The sequence below is a fragment of the Anopheles ziemanni genome, chromosome 3 (assembly GCF_943734765.1).
Source record: "Anopheles ziemanni chromosome 3, idAnoZiCoDA_A2_x.2, whole genome shotgun sequence".
Classification (NCBI taxonomy): domain Eukaryota; kingdom Metazoa; phylum Arthropoda; class Insecta; order Diptera; family Culicidae; genus Anopheles; species Anopheles ziemanni.
This window is the reverse complement of record NC_080706.1, coordinates 85210745-85227374: the sequence shown is the minus strand read 5'-3', so window position 1 is coordinate 85227374 and position 16630 is coordinate 85210745. Positions and strand designations below refer to the sequence as shown.

The window sequence follows — 16630 nt, the reverse complement described above, 5'->3', positions numbered from 1 at the left end:
GTCCAACAAGCAGTTCCTTATATACTCTGTCCTGCTCATAAGGATATTCTACTAATAATCTAGAGATTCACTTCCTGCGATATTCAGTCCTATAATTATTCCCATCCACTTGTGGCCATATTTTCCTCACTCTTAACAGTGGCACTTTTGCAACGAATGGAATGGAACGCACCTCCCATAATCTACTGTCTTTCCCAATTTGATTCAACTTTTTACCATTAGCATATATCATTACTGAAATTGTATAATTGAATAGTTTAATGTTAATGAGCGAATTAAAATGCATTTTGCCTTTGTCTTCTGCCAGGCTCCGAAAGTAGGCGCCACACATTGTAAGCCATCTGCTCATTAGCCGCCGGTTATGAAGCGATGGCAAATCAACTGTTGAAGAGAATCCACAACGAAGGACGAAAGTCTAAAAAAAAAGAAGGACCGAGCTGGGAGCTAATTTTCCGATAATGAGAGGGAAAGATATTAAATTAACATAAAAAAGTGGTGACGCAGAGCAAAATGGGAAAATTCAGGCATAACAAGGCAAGGCAAACAAAAAGAACGAAAAAATACCATCTTCGTTTGCCTCGTACGGTGAAGAATCGTTTTGCAAATGAATTTAAAACTTCATTTAAAATCATCTTTTTCATGTCCTCCCGTTTGCAAAAAAAAAAGAAAGCATTTCTATAAGATAGAGCAGGGTGCACTGAAAAATAAAATTAAAGGTTCTCGCTTCGTTCAAGACCGCAACACATTCCACCATCTTTTGCCACATCCTCGAAGCTGAAGCGTGCACAGAAATGAGAATAGGATTGGTAATTTCGCGAAAATTGCCGGTAGCACCGCCAGCGGCGGAAAGTGAAAAACCGAAAACTCCAAGCGAAACGGGGATGCTCTTGTACTACCGTTGGGCCTCCGCTCTCCGCTGGGACAGCACTGGAAAACCGAACCGACAACTATAGTGATAGACGATACAGGCGAATCGCGGCAAGGGGCTCGGCATTGGCGTATTGCGATTGTACAGCTTTTCCGGCCAGCACGTTGTTTCATTTTGTTCTGCTGCATAGTGTGTTTGAAGGGCATGGCAATGCATTTGAAGTTCAGAAAGGAACGGTGGCCGTAGGTGCGGTTGGGGAAGATGCGGGGGCAACATTTGCCTTTGCGTGAAAATGTATTTTATCAATCCCGGGGTTGCTGGTGCTTGTAACGCCGCGAGTTGTTTATTATGCTCGCGTTTTGCCGTGCGAAGCGTTTGCGATCGTTGGCAAACAAATGTTGTAATCGAAATATTAGCAGCGCTGCAGAAAAGCTTCACATACACGCATTCAAGTGGACCTTTTTTTTATGGAAAGGTGCTTTTTCTGATTAAGAAAAAAGATTCTACCAGACCAGGTTATGATAGTTTGAAGAGTAATTCTTGCTAATTTAAAAAATACATATGCTGGGAAACTGGTGAAGTTTTTCATTGATCGATTCGTTTTCTAATGGATCACGTTTGCGTATAACCCGGAATACATACCAATGTTTCTTCTGTGATGAGATGAGGCCAATAAACCCTTCAATTTAAAATGCTCGTGAAGCATGATTTTTCTAAATTTAAGTGGAAACGGGAGTCGAACACGGGTTTATCTAGAGCGAAACCGTAGTCTTGGCGAGGAACCATATAGCATAAGTCAGAATTTATTTCGCACAATAAAATATTTTTCCATACAGGATCCGAACTCCTCACCTCTGACAAAAGACTTTAGCACCTCTACCAGTACACCATTTGTGAGAGACACTTGTGTAGAAAATTACGGATGCACCAGGTTTTTTAGGCTAGGTACCTGGCCCGTCGGTAGTCCCTGGCTCACCTACCGTTCCGTACCGTATGTTTTTGGTAACATTTTGCGGTATTACAGTGCTTTTGCATTTATATCGATGGGTCGGGTAGGTATCGATATTTCAGTTAAAGGGAGACATCTTGTGTGCCAAGATCAGGCACTGATCGAACAGGGAGAGGGTCAGATAGTTTAGTAGTCAATTTTTGATCCTACAATTCGTAGTTGTATTTAACTTACTGCTCGGCAATTACCGACATAATATGCCTTCTACTGTAAGACCTAGAAACTGTAACGGGGACGGCATGGAACCTTCAATGGGACGGTAGGGGAGCCAGGGACTACCGACGGAGTTATAAGAGATAATTCAGCTTCTAAACCTCATTATCAAAAAACTTGGCCATTTTTGGAATAGACTTTTGAAACGGTAGAATGGGAATGAAAGGGACAGTTGTTAGGAAACCGTCAAACTCTATAATATAAATCAAAGAAAAAAATACCAGACAATTACTAACTGCAAGGTAATTTCCCGGAATGTTAACTTAATCATAAAATATTCTATTTATTAAATCTTCCTTTGTTTTCGAAGTTGGAAAAATCACGCGTTCAACTTATTGCATAAATGTAGTGTCCAATAATGATAAATGGACATGCCGCTGCACGTAAGCGAACCGTTATACAAATGATTTCAACATTCGTTCAACAAAGCCCGCATCCGAAAAGAATGGGTAAAGAAAATAGGTGGGAGGCGAATTAGGCGAAAATGCTAAAAACATAATTATTTGAACTCTAATTATCATTACCGGGGATTCCCGGAAGTGCCCCAGAACGGAAGACAAACTAAGGGCGGTGGAATTCTGCGAGGAAGGCAGGTTAAATCGGTGTACAGCGCGCGATCATCTGGAATCGACGGCAGCATGCTGGTCGTACGCAAGTGGAGTACATTCCTTGCTCAAACACCACACACATGCACGTTCAGTACGGGGTCAGTTTTTACGGTGAGCGTAACGTGAAAACAATTCCGTAACAGGAAGCGGGAGTCGTGCAAACAAAATCCTGTCCAAAGCCTTTCGGATGGGACTTGAAATTCTGAACTTCATACGTGCAAACGAAACCGAAACGGGCCGGGCATATTTTCGATGCTCATTTGCTAAACTCTGTTTGCGTGGAGTAAGGATCAGGTACTTCCGGCGCCTGGAAAAGTGGACTGAAGAGGAGCTCATACCACTCCTTCCCCTTCCCACTTTTTGTGTTTCATCGTAGGAGGGATTACATTTGAAATAACACTCGCTCCTAAACGAGTACACCAAAACGGGAAGAAAAGCCCAACACGGCTTTTGCCAGGACCCCCCAAGGACTCCGCAAGCCCCTGAACGTGCGAAAACCGTGAGTCGTGATCGGGAGGGAAAAGTGTGTTTTGGGTGCTGTCTGTTGGAATCGGTTCATTTATTCGCAGTTTGAATGCAGTTTTAGCTGGCCGAACTGGACATTCGCCGTAAGCCTCCTTTGGACTCTGATGGGTCTGATGGATGGATACACCATTTCCCAACCTAAGTGCAAAGCGGTGATGCTGTGCTGGCATTCCCGAGGTCGGTTTCCAAATAATTTATACGCAACATTGTGCTCGCACACATGAGGCTACCATTACCCTTAGTGCCGCATCCCGAGTGGTTGCTGGTTGGTGGAAAATCCATCGGTAACACTAAAACAGATGCCTTTTCCGGCACTCGGAACGGATGTAGAAAATAGCGGAGTGAGAAAACATCCGCATGAGCGAGTGGAAAAACGCATAGCGGATAGAAACGACGAGAAAGTTTACGCCGCCCGGAGTGTGCGGTGATATGAAAAATTAATTATCGTGCTGTTTGATTTAGTAAATACGTGCGTGTGTAGTTTTTCACGCATCGCCTCCACTAATCCGCTGCGCAAATGAACTGCATCTATGGAAATGATTGTATTAAAATGACATTCTTAATGTACGCATTTAAGTCCATCTCTCCTGCACCATCCAAAACGGAGGCCCACGTTTCATTATGCTGGCAACGTGCAAATGGAAATAAGTTCACATTTCTGCACGGAATCGGAAAAACGATTCAATTTCCCATCAGCTCTGAATACGGTCCGATTGTCGAAAAACATATTAAATGTATAATAAAAAAAGGTGCTGGATGTTGTAAGCTTGTGGACGAAATGCAATGCAACAGGTGATTAGATGTGTCTGTGGCGTCCCTTCTTTCCCAGTTTGCAGCACGACGATTGATTTAGTCTGGCTTTCAAATTGGATCGCTTTAAATTAGATGTTCGTTAGAATAATTTCCAGTGTGCCGTAAATGGCAGCTCTTTAATCATTGTAACTAGTTTTACCTCGTCGTGTTCCGTGCTGCGCTTTAATGTCTGGAATATCTAATCTCATTCTTCGTTTGTAAAACTCTCCTCGAAACGCTCGACTGCTAAAACGTGGAGGTGTTGGGCGGAGAATAAATTTAATTTCCTAAATAACACACAAATCACCGGGATTCTCCATAATCGTCTTTTCTCAACCGTGTAATTCCTCATCCTTTCTACCGGGCTGCTCGGCATAATCATGCAGATTGATGGGAATCCTGTAATCGGGCAGATTAGGGGCGACATGGTCGAAGAGCATGCGAGAAAACGAACTGACATTGGCGAGTGAAGCGAAGAAAAGAAAGGAAGCACACGCGGGTGGAAACTTGTCCCATGTTCCGCCCCGAGGCAGGTGAATACTACACGGGGATAGCCGCATTGGATAACTTTTTGCATACACCACCTCCTCCATGGCCTGGTTTTGCTCGAGCCCGAAGTCGTTGCTCATCCGGCTCAACTTTTCGTCATTCCGATGTATTTTTCCAACGTCGTGCCTCTTGTTCCGGACGAAGGGCAGCTCGTCTGTTTTTGGACAGTGTCAAAGATACCGTAGAGAAGGGGAACGTACAAAGGAAAAGGGACGCATGCTGAACAGGATGAAAACGGTTACCAATTTCTACATGATACCCTGCCGGCAAGTACCGGTGGACATTCCGAGATGTCGTTCGGTTAAGGTAGAAACGCGTGTGTCGACGACGACCTGGTGAACGAAAACGAGTCGGCAATAGACATCCCACCGTCTCCGACTGAGAAGTGTGTCCTTCGGACCAGCTTTTCAGCGTCAAGAGACTCTCTTTTGCGGAAATACAAACCCCCGACCCTTCTACCTCTAGAGTGAGGTACAACGATGAGATTGTTGATCCTTTCGATTTTGTTTTGTTGTTGCTTGCGCTGACATTGAGGGGACGGAGACAGGCAGTAGGAAATAGAGGAGAAAACGGCGGTACTCACCCAGATTTTCCACCTCGCAGGGAAGCGTGATGGTGTCGCCGATGACGGCCCGTATCGACTGCGAGCGGGAGGTGAACTTCGGCTGCACCATCGGTGGACTGTCGATGAAGTCTGGATCCAGCAGCGTGTCCGAGAGACTGTTGCCGAACGAGGTGCCTGCAAATTGAAACCGAACCAGAGTTAGTTGTGTGTGTGTGTGTACTGCGTGCCATCCTTCATCTAGTCTCCGAAATAATTGCAATAATCGATCACTTCGAGGCAGTCTCCCTCAACAACTGTATGAAAACGGCTGCGAGACACCATTCGGAGTCCAGTGATATCCTAATTAAAATTGAATACGGCACGTTTTCGGCCGGAATTCACTGTCGTGTACGCCAACACGCTATTCGATAACGAGAAGAACTGGCACGATCATATCGCCATCACTACGCGGGCTCTAATCTGTAGTGGTTAATGTTGAAATACGCTATTGAAGTTCCGTGAAGCGTTTCAATACTGGTTGCTACGTTTCGTTTTCTCTTTTTTGGCTGTCGATCACTCATTGCAAGTTTTGTTTCAAAACGTGATTTATTGCTTCAATCCGATCTTCGGAGGTATCTCGCGCGAACGTGATAGTGGCAAGTTGAACGCTTACCAGTTCAATCTCTAGCAGGACAAAGCCTTTGTATAGTCCCGTACTGGCCGAAATTAACAGTTTCTACAGTATCAGTATCAAAAGGTTCATTAAATCGAGCTAGAAAGTGAATTAAATTGCAATTTTGTATCTATCCAATATCCTCACAAAATGGTCAACAAAAAGAGAAATCTTTTCATTATGTCACCGAAAAGGTGAAATGAAACATTGATGACTGACTGATAGCAGTCAAAGTAGATGCAAAAATGTATCGGATGTTTAAATCAAAATGAACGCAACACTATACGTCAACATTAAACTGAGTACTCGAGGAGTTGTAAATGTAACATTGAATCGAAAAGTGATACTGGCAAACGTAACCCATTCTTACGTGTTAAGCTTTTCCACATAAGGCTTTCCTAACCAGGTCACATGCCATCGTCGATTGTCATAGACACCAGTAACCGAATGAAACGGATGTGGCGATGATATGAACATCGACTTCGACACCCCCTCCCTTTTGCGGTCCATCATTCACCAAAATGCTCGGGAAAGTCTGGAACTACAGGAGTTAAGGTAAAAAGTTAATTGGCACTAGTTCGGTCGCTCGACAAATAAGTCCGACCAATCCTTTGGCGTCGCTCACTATCGAAGCTCTTGCTTGCGCTCGTATGGTTTCATTCCCACGCCTCGTCGGGCAACATCCTTTTCGACTCCCTCCGCCGATGGGGATGTGCGTGCGAACGGCGAGTTTGTCAATATTTGAACGCTGATGATGTTTAACTTAGTTTCCATCGCTCCGGTGTCCTAGCAGAGTTCCATTGGGCCGATTGCATAAATAGCTGCAAGTGGGAAATAGTTTCAGCTTCCCTGCACACCTACTCCCTGCATACCTTCTTCGTCCCCGCACATAAACACACAAACACAAAAACACACGTACCGAGCGTTGGTGGGAAAATGGTCCTTTCGTAACGAACCGATCAACCTTTCGTCGATTGACGCCCGTTAGTCTGTTGTAATACACGGTCGAAACCATGGAATCGTGCCACCTTTTCCGATCGCTTCTACTGTTCGGTTTTCCTCTACTGTGTCAAACGTGCCACCGAATGATGCAAAACTTTGAAGGGAACGAAAAATATATAGGGAACGAATAAAAGGGACATTGACGAAAGACTGACGCGGGAAGTTTTCGCGTCCTAATTCATCGAGTTGATCAACCACATTTTTCCACCAACTAGTTCATGAGCTGCCTTTTAAGCTCGCTTTCGTTCACCTTTTTTACGCCCGGTCGGGAAAAAGGCGTTTGCTTTTCTGCTGGCCAGTTGTTGACACGAAACATTTTCCATCAAGTGAGGTGCCTTTAAAGGAACTTGCAACAATTTGACATAAAATTCAATTTTCTATTTCTACTCGTGCCTTTTCAGGTTTCTTCCTTTGCTCTTTGGCTACCTTTTCTGAAAAAATAGATTTTGATAGAACTAAACTGTCCGGGGAACCGAATAGAAGGGTACAAAAAACTGGTGTACGAATAACGCGGTGTGTTATTTACACACATATTTTTAAATGTTTGATGTTACTTTTGTGTTAAATACGTGTTTCTTGTTTCTTACTTGGTTTTTTTAACTTTACCCTAGTCATTGGACGCCACTCGGAAAAAGTCAGTAGCATTTTCCCTCTTTCATTCGTCGCCAACTTGCCAGACGAACCAACGGAAACTCTCGAAATGTTAGACAGAAAACTTGATTCGGTTCCATATTGAACATTTCATCTCTTTGTCCTCCCCGCATTTAATCACTCATTTTTCTTCTTCCGTCAACCGTTTTTCTTCCCTTTTGGAGCCGTCTTTTGCGAAGTGGCACTGAACTCATACTGTGGTTAACGAAGAAAGTGGCATTTCGCTTACAACACGTAATGATTTCTACCGTCGACATCGTCGAAATGCAACACTGCCATTCCATGTTCGCAAGCGGGACCTCTTTCTTCCGTTGTCACTATTTTTGGAATGTCGCCCACCCCCACAATTTCACAATGTCGTTGCAAGGTGAAGGAAAATTAGCCTTGGTTGCTTGCGAACCAAGGAGTTTTTCTAAATGCTAAAAATTGAATTAATTTGTCACGACCATAATGAAAGCGGGTACAAAATGGAAATCTTTTCATGTTAAATATCTGTTCTCACGGTGTCGCAATGTCTCAAGATATTGCGAAGATAATGTAGAATTCAGTCAATGCGAATGAAATTAAACTTGAACTCTGCTTTTCTTTAACCTAAACTAAAATCATCTGCAAATGGCATTGCTAGCGTTACTATGATGATTCCGCTTCACTTTGAACTGTTTTACGCCGCTTATTTTTTGTAGAAGCAAAAAATACAAACGGGGGAGTTGAACTCGACAATCAATCGTGTTCGATCAATAAATGGTGAAAATAGGACAGTTTAAAGTAATGGACGAGAAAACGAAAAAATACCCACAGCATTCCCATTAACCACTGATTAAATTGCCGGAAGGAGGCATAAGAAGGGTGTCGGAATGGAAAAGAAATTGTTCATGAAATCGTGAAAGCGTCATTAAAAGTCGAGAAAAAACACACACGTAAATGGAACAAAAGCAGGAAAACAGTGTTCCTTTTTGAAATTTTGTTTGTTTGTCTTGCAGGAGGGTTGAATGGACAAAAGCCCCGATTGGGTGGATAGAAAATTCTGCCTTGAGATGCACTATGTCCATCAGCCCGGAACCGGAGGGAAGCTGCGATTTGCAGCAGTTTTTCGTTGCCGTATTCCTTGATTTAGCTAATTCTAAATTTTCCACTACCAAACCCAGGTGCGCCACGTGTGCTAACATTCGCCAGAAAAGGCCAGTTCTTCGTGCGCTTCAAAGGGCCGGCGCAAACCAAACACAAATAACACGAAAGCAGCCTCACCAGCAAACATACCGGATGCAAACGCTTGGGTAGCGCCAGTGACCGAGAAAAGAATTAAAAGGAAACTCATGACACCTTCGCAATGGGAAAATTGCAGCAGCTTCGAGGTTGCAGCTGCCTCGCCAGGCGTTAAATTGCGAGACGTCTGCCCTGGTACTCCATCCTTCCCTGGTCCCCATGACTCATCATCCCTCCCTACCATTCCTCTTCCGCACAAGAATCGGCCGGGGGTTGTTTGGTGTGAAATAAATCGATAAAACCTATCCGCATGCATTAAGCTCGGTACTATCAATTTGAACAACATAATATTTTACCCTTCTGTCGGTTTTTGGCGCTACATGGGAACGATGAGGATTTTTCCTCGACTTCCAAAATCCCTCAATCCCTAACTGTCCAAACGGCAACAAACAACCGAACAGTCGAAGGGGGCTATAAATATTTCCATTATCACACTCGACTCAATTTCGACTCCCGGAATGCTCACTGACGCCTTGGGTGAGAGTTCGCTGCGAGGAGGAAAATCGAAAAGAAATAACACGTAAGGACATATGAACACCGGATCATGATGGTTTTCCTTTGACTTTGCAATAGGGGTTAGTTTGGTGCAGTTTTCCGAACTACGCGTGGAAAACCTGGACGCGCTCCGTTTTCGGACAATCCATTATTCAAGTGTTAAATTGATAAATTGAACTAGAAAAAGTAACGCGGACGACATGAAACCTTCCATGGGGCGGAAGGGGATCCAGGAGTAACCGACGGGCCAGGTACCTGGCCTCCAAAAAACTAGTTGATAAATTGAATTGAATTGATACGGCTTCGCGTATCGATGGAAAGTGGAAATCAGCCCGAGTGATTACTAACCGAGCAACCAGGACTAACTTCAGGGAAGGAGTTGGCGTGTTTTTTGGTTTCACTTTTTTTTATGTTGTGTGTTTCTGTAAAGTCTCCTCGTCCGGAACGCTACAACTTTGGATGAAGTACGAGATGTGCGGCATATGTTTTCCACCTTCTGCGTCGCGGGAAAATTGATTTCCCGTGCAAGCGTTCGGAAATTGTGTTATTGTGCGCCACAGTTACAGTTTTTCAGGCGCAATTCGTCATTCGGTCACCCGCGCGCATACGTTTGCGATAAGCAATCCTGACCTGATCCAACACTCGCTTCATGCAATGTGGGTTAATTAAATATTGAAATTAATATTTGTATTCAATAATGAATAAATCTTTATTGGAGCTCGCTCGAAACGTCCAATGGCCGGTTATTGAAAGCAAACAATAGGCAATCGATTTTGTTTGGTGGGGTTGTGTTTTTATGTGTCTCTGCGTTTTCCTCTCTCCGATATCCCAACTCAAATTTATTACCACTCCGGCGAAAAGCGCCGGGTCAAACACATTTTCCGCCCGAATTCTGTGTAAAAAATGCGTTTGGAGTGTGCAGAGGGATGGTGGCCGGATGCAGCATCGTCGTAATTACTCGAAAACATTTACCCGGTCTCGAAACTACATAAAGAAAATGATGAGATTTGCATAACGGAGTAAAGTTGGCACATTTCACGAACTGACAAACAACTGTTTTACATATGAACTATAGAATGCTTACCAGCCTCTTCGCTCTAGAAATTTCTCTTGCTGTTTGCACCACGATCGATAATATAAAATGAAGATAATGCAATGAGAATGTGAGATGACCAGTCCATGACCAATCGAGTACAGAGGCGCCTCGAAAAGGAGTATCACGCTTCGAGAGTTAATGAGCGTTTCCCGTAGTTCGAAACCACTGGGCCAGGAGATTTTCTAACAAATTCTATAATCCTCCGAAGGTGGTTTCGAGAGTGAGTCGATTCGAAAACTTCCTTCTTGCACGCTCTTTAAGCTGGTGTGTTTCGGAAGGTCTGTATCGATTCGGTGGTTGTTTTCCAACGATTGACGATACTCTGGCACGTTGGATGGTACGATGGGTTATGTGATTGAACTCAAGCCGAGGTACTATGGCCTCCAAGCACTGACGAAATGTTAAACTTTCCCCAGACAAGGAATCCATCACAATCCCGGTGTGTTGAGCAGAGGGAAAAGGTGCGATGAGATATTTGTCCTGAAACGATGCCCGATAATATGCGGTCTTTACTTCGTTGACGAACTTCTTGCGCTCGTGTCTTCCCGCATCGTCAACAGAACGGGTAAAGGTCGCAGATGATACTCTGGTCCTGGCTTGATGGACCGTTGCGTGGCGTGGAGTATTTTACTAATTCAATGTTTTCGCCGGTCGTATTTGTTACGCTGCGGACGTAGGAGGCAACACCCTACGCCTGGGCTCATCGCCATGCTCTGAAACCTGAGTCAAACGGACTGAGGACGGAGAAGTATGGCGTAAAAAAGGACGCGCGCTAGACGGATAGAAGCTGGCATGATAACAAGAAGCGCCAGCTGCCATCGAGCGGCTCGGTGTGAAATGTAATCCTTTTATTTTGTAAATATTTGTACAACACGTGATTCTCATTTCTTGCAGGCATTCTTCAAATTTTACCAACACGCCAAAGGTTTCGCATGCCGACGGGTACTGCGTACTGCATCTTTTTCTTCGTAGACAGATTTTGTTAACCCCAGGTTGTTCTAAGGGAATCCGGATTACGCAACCCGATTCTGACAACACAAACACGCGGCGCGATGTTGCCGGAACGTCGGGAGGCTTTGGTGACTTAGGGGAAGATGTGGGGTTAGTATGTTGGACATGTAATGTATTTCGTTTTTCTTTTCTCTATGGTTTGATTTTTTTCTGTTTTACTTGCTTACCGGTGGTATTGAAAGCTGTCTTCTCTACCCCTCTCAGCCGAGTTGCGTCAAGAAGATTGAAAAAATAGTCCTCACAACAAAACGGACAACTCCGCGTCAACTCCTGACATGCTACGGCGTAATTGTTCGCTAGGAAAAATGTGGACGTCGTTTCTTTTTTATTAGCCCAATCCGTGCGTAAGCAGTTTCCCAGGTCGGCATCATCCTTACGTTCTCCCGTGTTTTCAGGTTAATCCATAATTAGCTATTCAAGCAACCAGCCGGTTGAATTTTTGGGGTATTTTCGTACAACAGAAAAATGGATCGCCCCGAGGATGGAATATGTGCTCGGAGTTAAATTTTTCATCATTTCATTCCTTGGATCAGAAAAAGCACATCCTTCTGTCAGGGTTCAGGTGTTGGGCCTACGTGGAAAGCAAATTTTAGGAAAAAGGGTTTCTCAATGTAAAGTAAACGCAGAGTAAACACCTAAATCAGTAATGTCCGCACATAGTACGACCTAGCGCATAGTGCGATGTGGGCTTTTAATCTAACGGAGTTACATAATATTGGAATGTGCTAAAGTGCTTTTAAATTTATTTCTTTTGAAATATGTATTAGGATGGAAACTTGAGATCGTTTAAAACTCTGAGAAACTTTGAGAACAACATTTAGCTAAAAGAGGAAGAAACGTCACAACTAGTATTTGTTCTTAGCCATTTATGTTCACCCACGTTACAAGGTCTTGTGTGCCAACCTGATCCGAGTTGGGAGGTTGATTTTTAAATGCAAATCGGCTGTTCCCGAACCATCACCGGCCACAGACTGATGGCAATCGTTCGTCGTAAATAAATTTGCGATGGGCAAACATTTATCTTCAATTAAAATATCTTTCAGCCCTGTCGATTCTCTTTCTGCTGATGCCTTACCATTTTTGCAAACCCTTCTTTCGTACCTTCTCTTATTTGGGCAACAATGTGTCCTTAGGATCGCGCGAGCATAATATACGGAGCATTTTCGACGCCAAACCTCGGAAAGGCTGTGGAAAGTACTTGGGGAACAAGATCAAAATTGACAGCTCGATTGTTTTGGTACACGCGAACATTCAATTACGGCCTTTCGGCCAAACCTAAGCGAACCCCTTGCTTATTGAAGGACCCTATTTGCCAATGTTTTGTTTGTGGATTGGTTAGCTGCGCGTATTTAAAAATCAAACATTTGTTGAATCTTTTTTCACAAACCTGTTTGATATAATTGAATATTTTTTTCAAAAATCCAAGGGTTTCATGTAAAAATAACGGAAACGATTATTATAGAAATGAAATTCTTTTGAAGAGTTGCTTTCCTACTCGAAACGCTTACGAATACAATTAACACTAGAAACACCGGACCAGTCATTTTGATTTTTTGTCATTTTTTTTTTTTGTTTTTGAGTCAGGTACTTTTTCAATCACATTTATTTCTTAAAGTTGAACAATTCTACCCAATGTCAATACATGACTTTCACACATCCAATGGAATCTTTATTTTTATGTATTCGAAAGTAAAATTTTCTTTGTAATATTGAACAAAAATCGCGGTAGTTCTAGAGTTAATAAGAAAGCAGAGGAAAAGATAAATCAATATTATCTTCACTATGTCGGAAATTTACAAATACTAAATCCAATTCCAGTCTTTCATTTTTCTCATTGCCTATTTATGACCTCGCGGGTAATTGACAATCTCGCCAAGTGCAATTCCTTGCAGCGGAATGTTAACTTGGTTCTTTAAATGGAAGGCCGATTTTCTTCACGGACCACCTCGGAAACGACATCAGCTGACTGGCGAAAGGAAACCCCATCTCTATCAAATAACGAAATCGTTGTGATACGAAGGTGTGAGACGTTAATGATGACGAAGAACCCCTACCAGAAGGCAAGTGGAAAACGCGGGAGTCCTCCGACCGGCGGAGGAGGCAGGTTTGTCACACGACATGCTAAAATTAATGATCTGAAGTGGTTCGCTCGCTCTCGGGGGGAATATGATACGTCAACAAATGCAAAGCCACGGCGGACGGCACGATGGGCAAGTGCGAGTACCTTTTGGTCTGAGATATTTTTCTTCTACTTTCCAATGTTCACTAAATGGACTGTTACAACTTAAAAAGACGTCATCAATTTATCGTAATCAATGTATAATAATTCGGTTATGAAATTTCCATCAATTGCAAAGGATAATTGAAGGGAGTTTATTGAGTTAATATTTTGTTATTCAGAACACGAAACACGATAACTACGAACTAATTTAAATTCATGATTTTGTGGTTAAACTGTTCTAAAAAGAGACTGGCTTAGATTTCAAAAATTCTTTCCTTATATTGGGAAGTACAAATGCAGACTTATAGTGCCTATTAGATCTTCGAAACCAGGTATCATTATGTTGCACAACAGAAAAGGGCATTGAAAGGCAGGAAAAAATGGCGAAAAGAACATGATTCAACGCAGGCAAATAATGATAGATCGAGCAAAGCAAATAACGAAAAAGCTGCAAAGCTTCCAGATCATGTCGTGCTCACGAAAGCTGTCTCCTTCGAGAAGGCGGTTCGGTTGGTTGGAGCCATTATACCGATTTATAACAGGCGTTGCTTTATCGAACGACAATTTGCTCGGTCTTCTGTATATATATATTTGTGTGTATTTTCGTATACAATAAGCACGAAGGTTCAAGTTTTAGCTTTATTATATTGCCACGAACCTTTTCATAAATCATGTTCGGAAATAAATGAGATGCCTCCCGGTGTCACTTTCCCCCTGCTGGGCAGAAGAAAGGACTTAGGTTTTAATCCCAGTCCTTCGCCCTCCCTCGGTTGTAAGACTTTTCGCACTCATTTCAAATGATCAAGGACACTTATTGGAACCGGTGACCTGTAGAGACTTTCGCCTCCTTTGATCACCTCGCGAGGTGGCGTCAGAAGTTGATGATGTTTGATTTGTTTGCTTGTTAGACAGAAACGGGCAGGAGATTGCGACCCCACCGGCTGTTTCCGACGAGTTTGTTTGTATTGTGCCGATCCGGTCTGTTTGCCTGACGGGTGACTTAACAACGGGCAAACAACATTAACAACGGCGCTTCTCAAGGTGCCATCGGGCTGCGTGAATGTCACCATGGTTTCATCAGTTCGATTCCATACCGTAAGCAATTATCGACATTGGGATCAAGTTCCTGCAGAAACGAGCAGGTCCAACACCAACCAACTTTAGAAGGCATTTGGGAGGCGAAGACGGATGAACATTGTCCTGTCAATATTTGAGTTCGTAACGGGAGGTCGATGAAGCTGATAAAAACAAAATCTTCTCTTTTCACCCGAGCTTTGACTTTGTGAGGAGGATTTCCTTCATTGATTGGGGAATGACCGAGACTTGCAGGACGAACAGTAGGAAACAATTCGCCAGACAGCATAATCAATATCGAATTGGTGATGTACTTCATCGGTGGCTGAAGGTCTTCTTCGTTAAGGAAGGATTAACATAAATACAGTTTAGTTTGCTCTGCCAAAATGGTAGGTTGTGCAGCTTCAGAAAATTGAAATATAATCAAACGAAAGAGAAGCTTGACAAAATGCAGCTAGCAACACACATTAAAAATTTACGCAAGTATCACGATAAATGCAATACACTATAAATAATGTTCAATACCCAGATTATGATAAACATAAAAAGTAAGGGTGATACATTGCCCACCATAACAATGATGGCTAAATTGGTGGTTTCAGATATTACACCACGAAACACAACCCCTCCGCCATCAAACATAAGTCTAACTACCCAGTTTCATCTCCTTTTTCCGTTTCTCCAGGAATCAAGTACAGTAGGAAAAAAAGTGTTCGAACACCCACAATTTTCCACCTGGCACAGTTAATAAATTTATTTACTCACTTCCGTGTCATTAATTTCGGAGCCCTTGAATTCATGTGAGTTTGGAAGCGGAGGTTTCTACCTTTCTTCAGCCCGCCAGAAGCTTTCTATCTACGGAATGGTAAATATGATGGCGGTTTACGGATGGCAAATTAAAAATTTACCACGTCATATCTTACGGTTACAAAATATCTCTCTGTTTACCAGGTGAAATGGGATAATGTCGTAAACATAACCTCGCATCTGCCAAATGTTTTCGGGAGAGGTGAAACTCGGGGGGAAGGGGCAACTTGGAAAAAGAGGACAATGTCGGGAGGATATTGACGCATAGTTATTCATCATGATGATTTGAACGTCGAAACAAGGCTCGTAGTATACGCTTTATATGTATAAATTTCTAAATTACATGAAAGATTGTGCTGTAAATATTTTTTGAATAGCCACATTGTATTGTGAATATAATACTCTCACATATGCACTACCGCGATACGTAACAAAGCAGATTTGTTCGGTGGGGATTTTTCTTCAAGGGACTTTGTTCCTCATTGTGGCATTGCTTGGGGTGAAAAGTAAAGTTCAGGTGTCACAGTGAACAGGGTGTTGTGTCCTCTTGTGCTCCGCACACACGCACACACAGTGCCCTACTGGCACGGTGAACTTCAGAGGTTTGGCTGATCAGCTAACGTGAAAATCCGGAATGCAACCGGAATAGAGGAATATAACGAAAAAATCTCCATTCACACATCAACGTCGGGGAGAAGTTAGTGAGTTTTATAGTTGGGGTGCCTCGAAGTGGGTGAAGGGAGAGAGTGGTGGACGCGGCCGGAACAAATGCAAAATGCATCACGCAACATTGATACGAGTTGGGGCAGGATCTGATTCTGTAATCCCTAATCCTCCGTCCGAAGTTCAAATGACCGGTGGAAAAATTGGGAATCCCATCGGCTTACGTACTTTTCCCCGGTACTTGTAAGTTTGAACATCATGGTGCCGTTGGGGGAAGGGTATACGAGGGAGGAAGCTCTCCCTTACTTTGTCCGCAGTTTTGGGCTTCCTTGTATAGGTTGGCACCACCGAAGGCTCTTGCGTCGCTCCTTTTTTATCCGTCGCTCTTATCACTCAACACGCATTGCTCGGGAAATCGACGTGCAAATCGGAAAATGCGTTGAAGAGAGGGAGAAGGTGGATAACAGCAGCTTTTGGCAGATAATCGATCACTGTTCGGTTCGATTCGCTCCACGTTTTGGGGCCATCGGGGGGTTTTATTTTTGGGTAAATTTTCGGTGACCACA

At 43.2% G+C, this 16630-nt stretch overlaps 1 protein-coding gene across 1 annotated transcript in view; it reads right to left on the bottom strand.

Moving 5' to 3' along the window:
• The window catches only part of LOC131286817 (protein amalgam-like), a 57475-nt gene that overhangs the window by 13997 nt on the left and 26848 nt on the right, over window positions 1-16630 (bottom strand). Inside the window, exon 2 of the mRNA XM_058315819.1 lies at window positions 5148-5303. Coding sequence (XP_058171802.1) covers window positions 5148-5303 — 156 coding nt within the window. The remainder of the gene's footprint in view (window positions 1-5147; window positions 5304-16630) is intronic.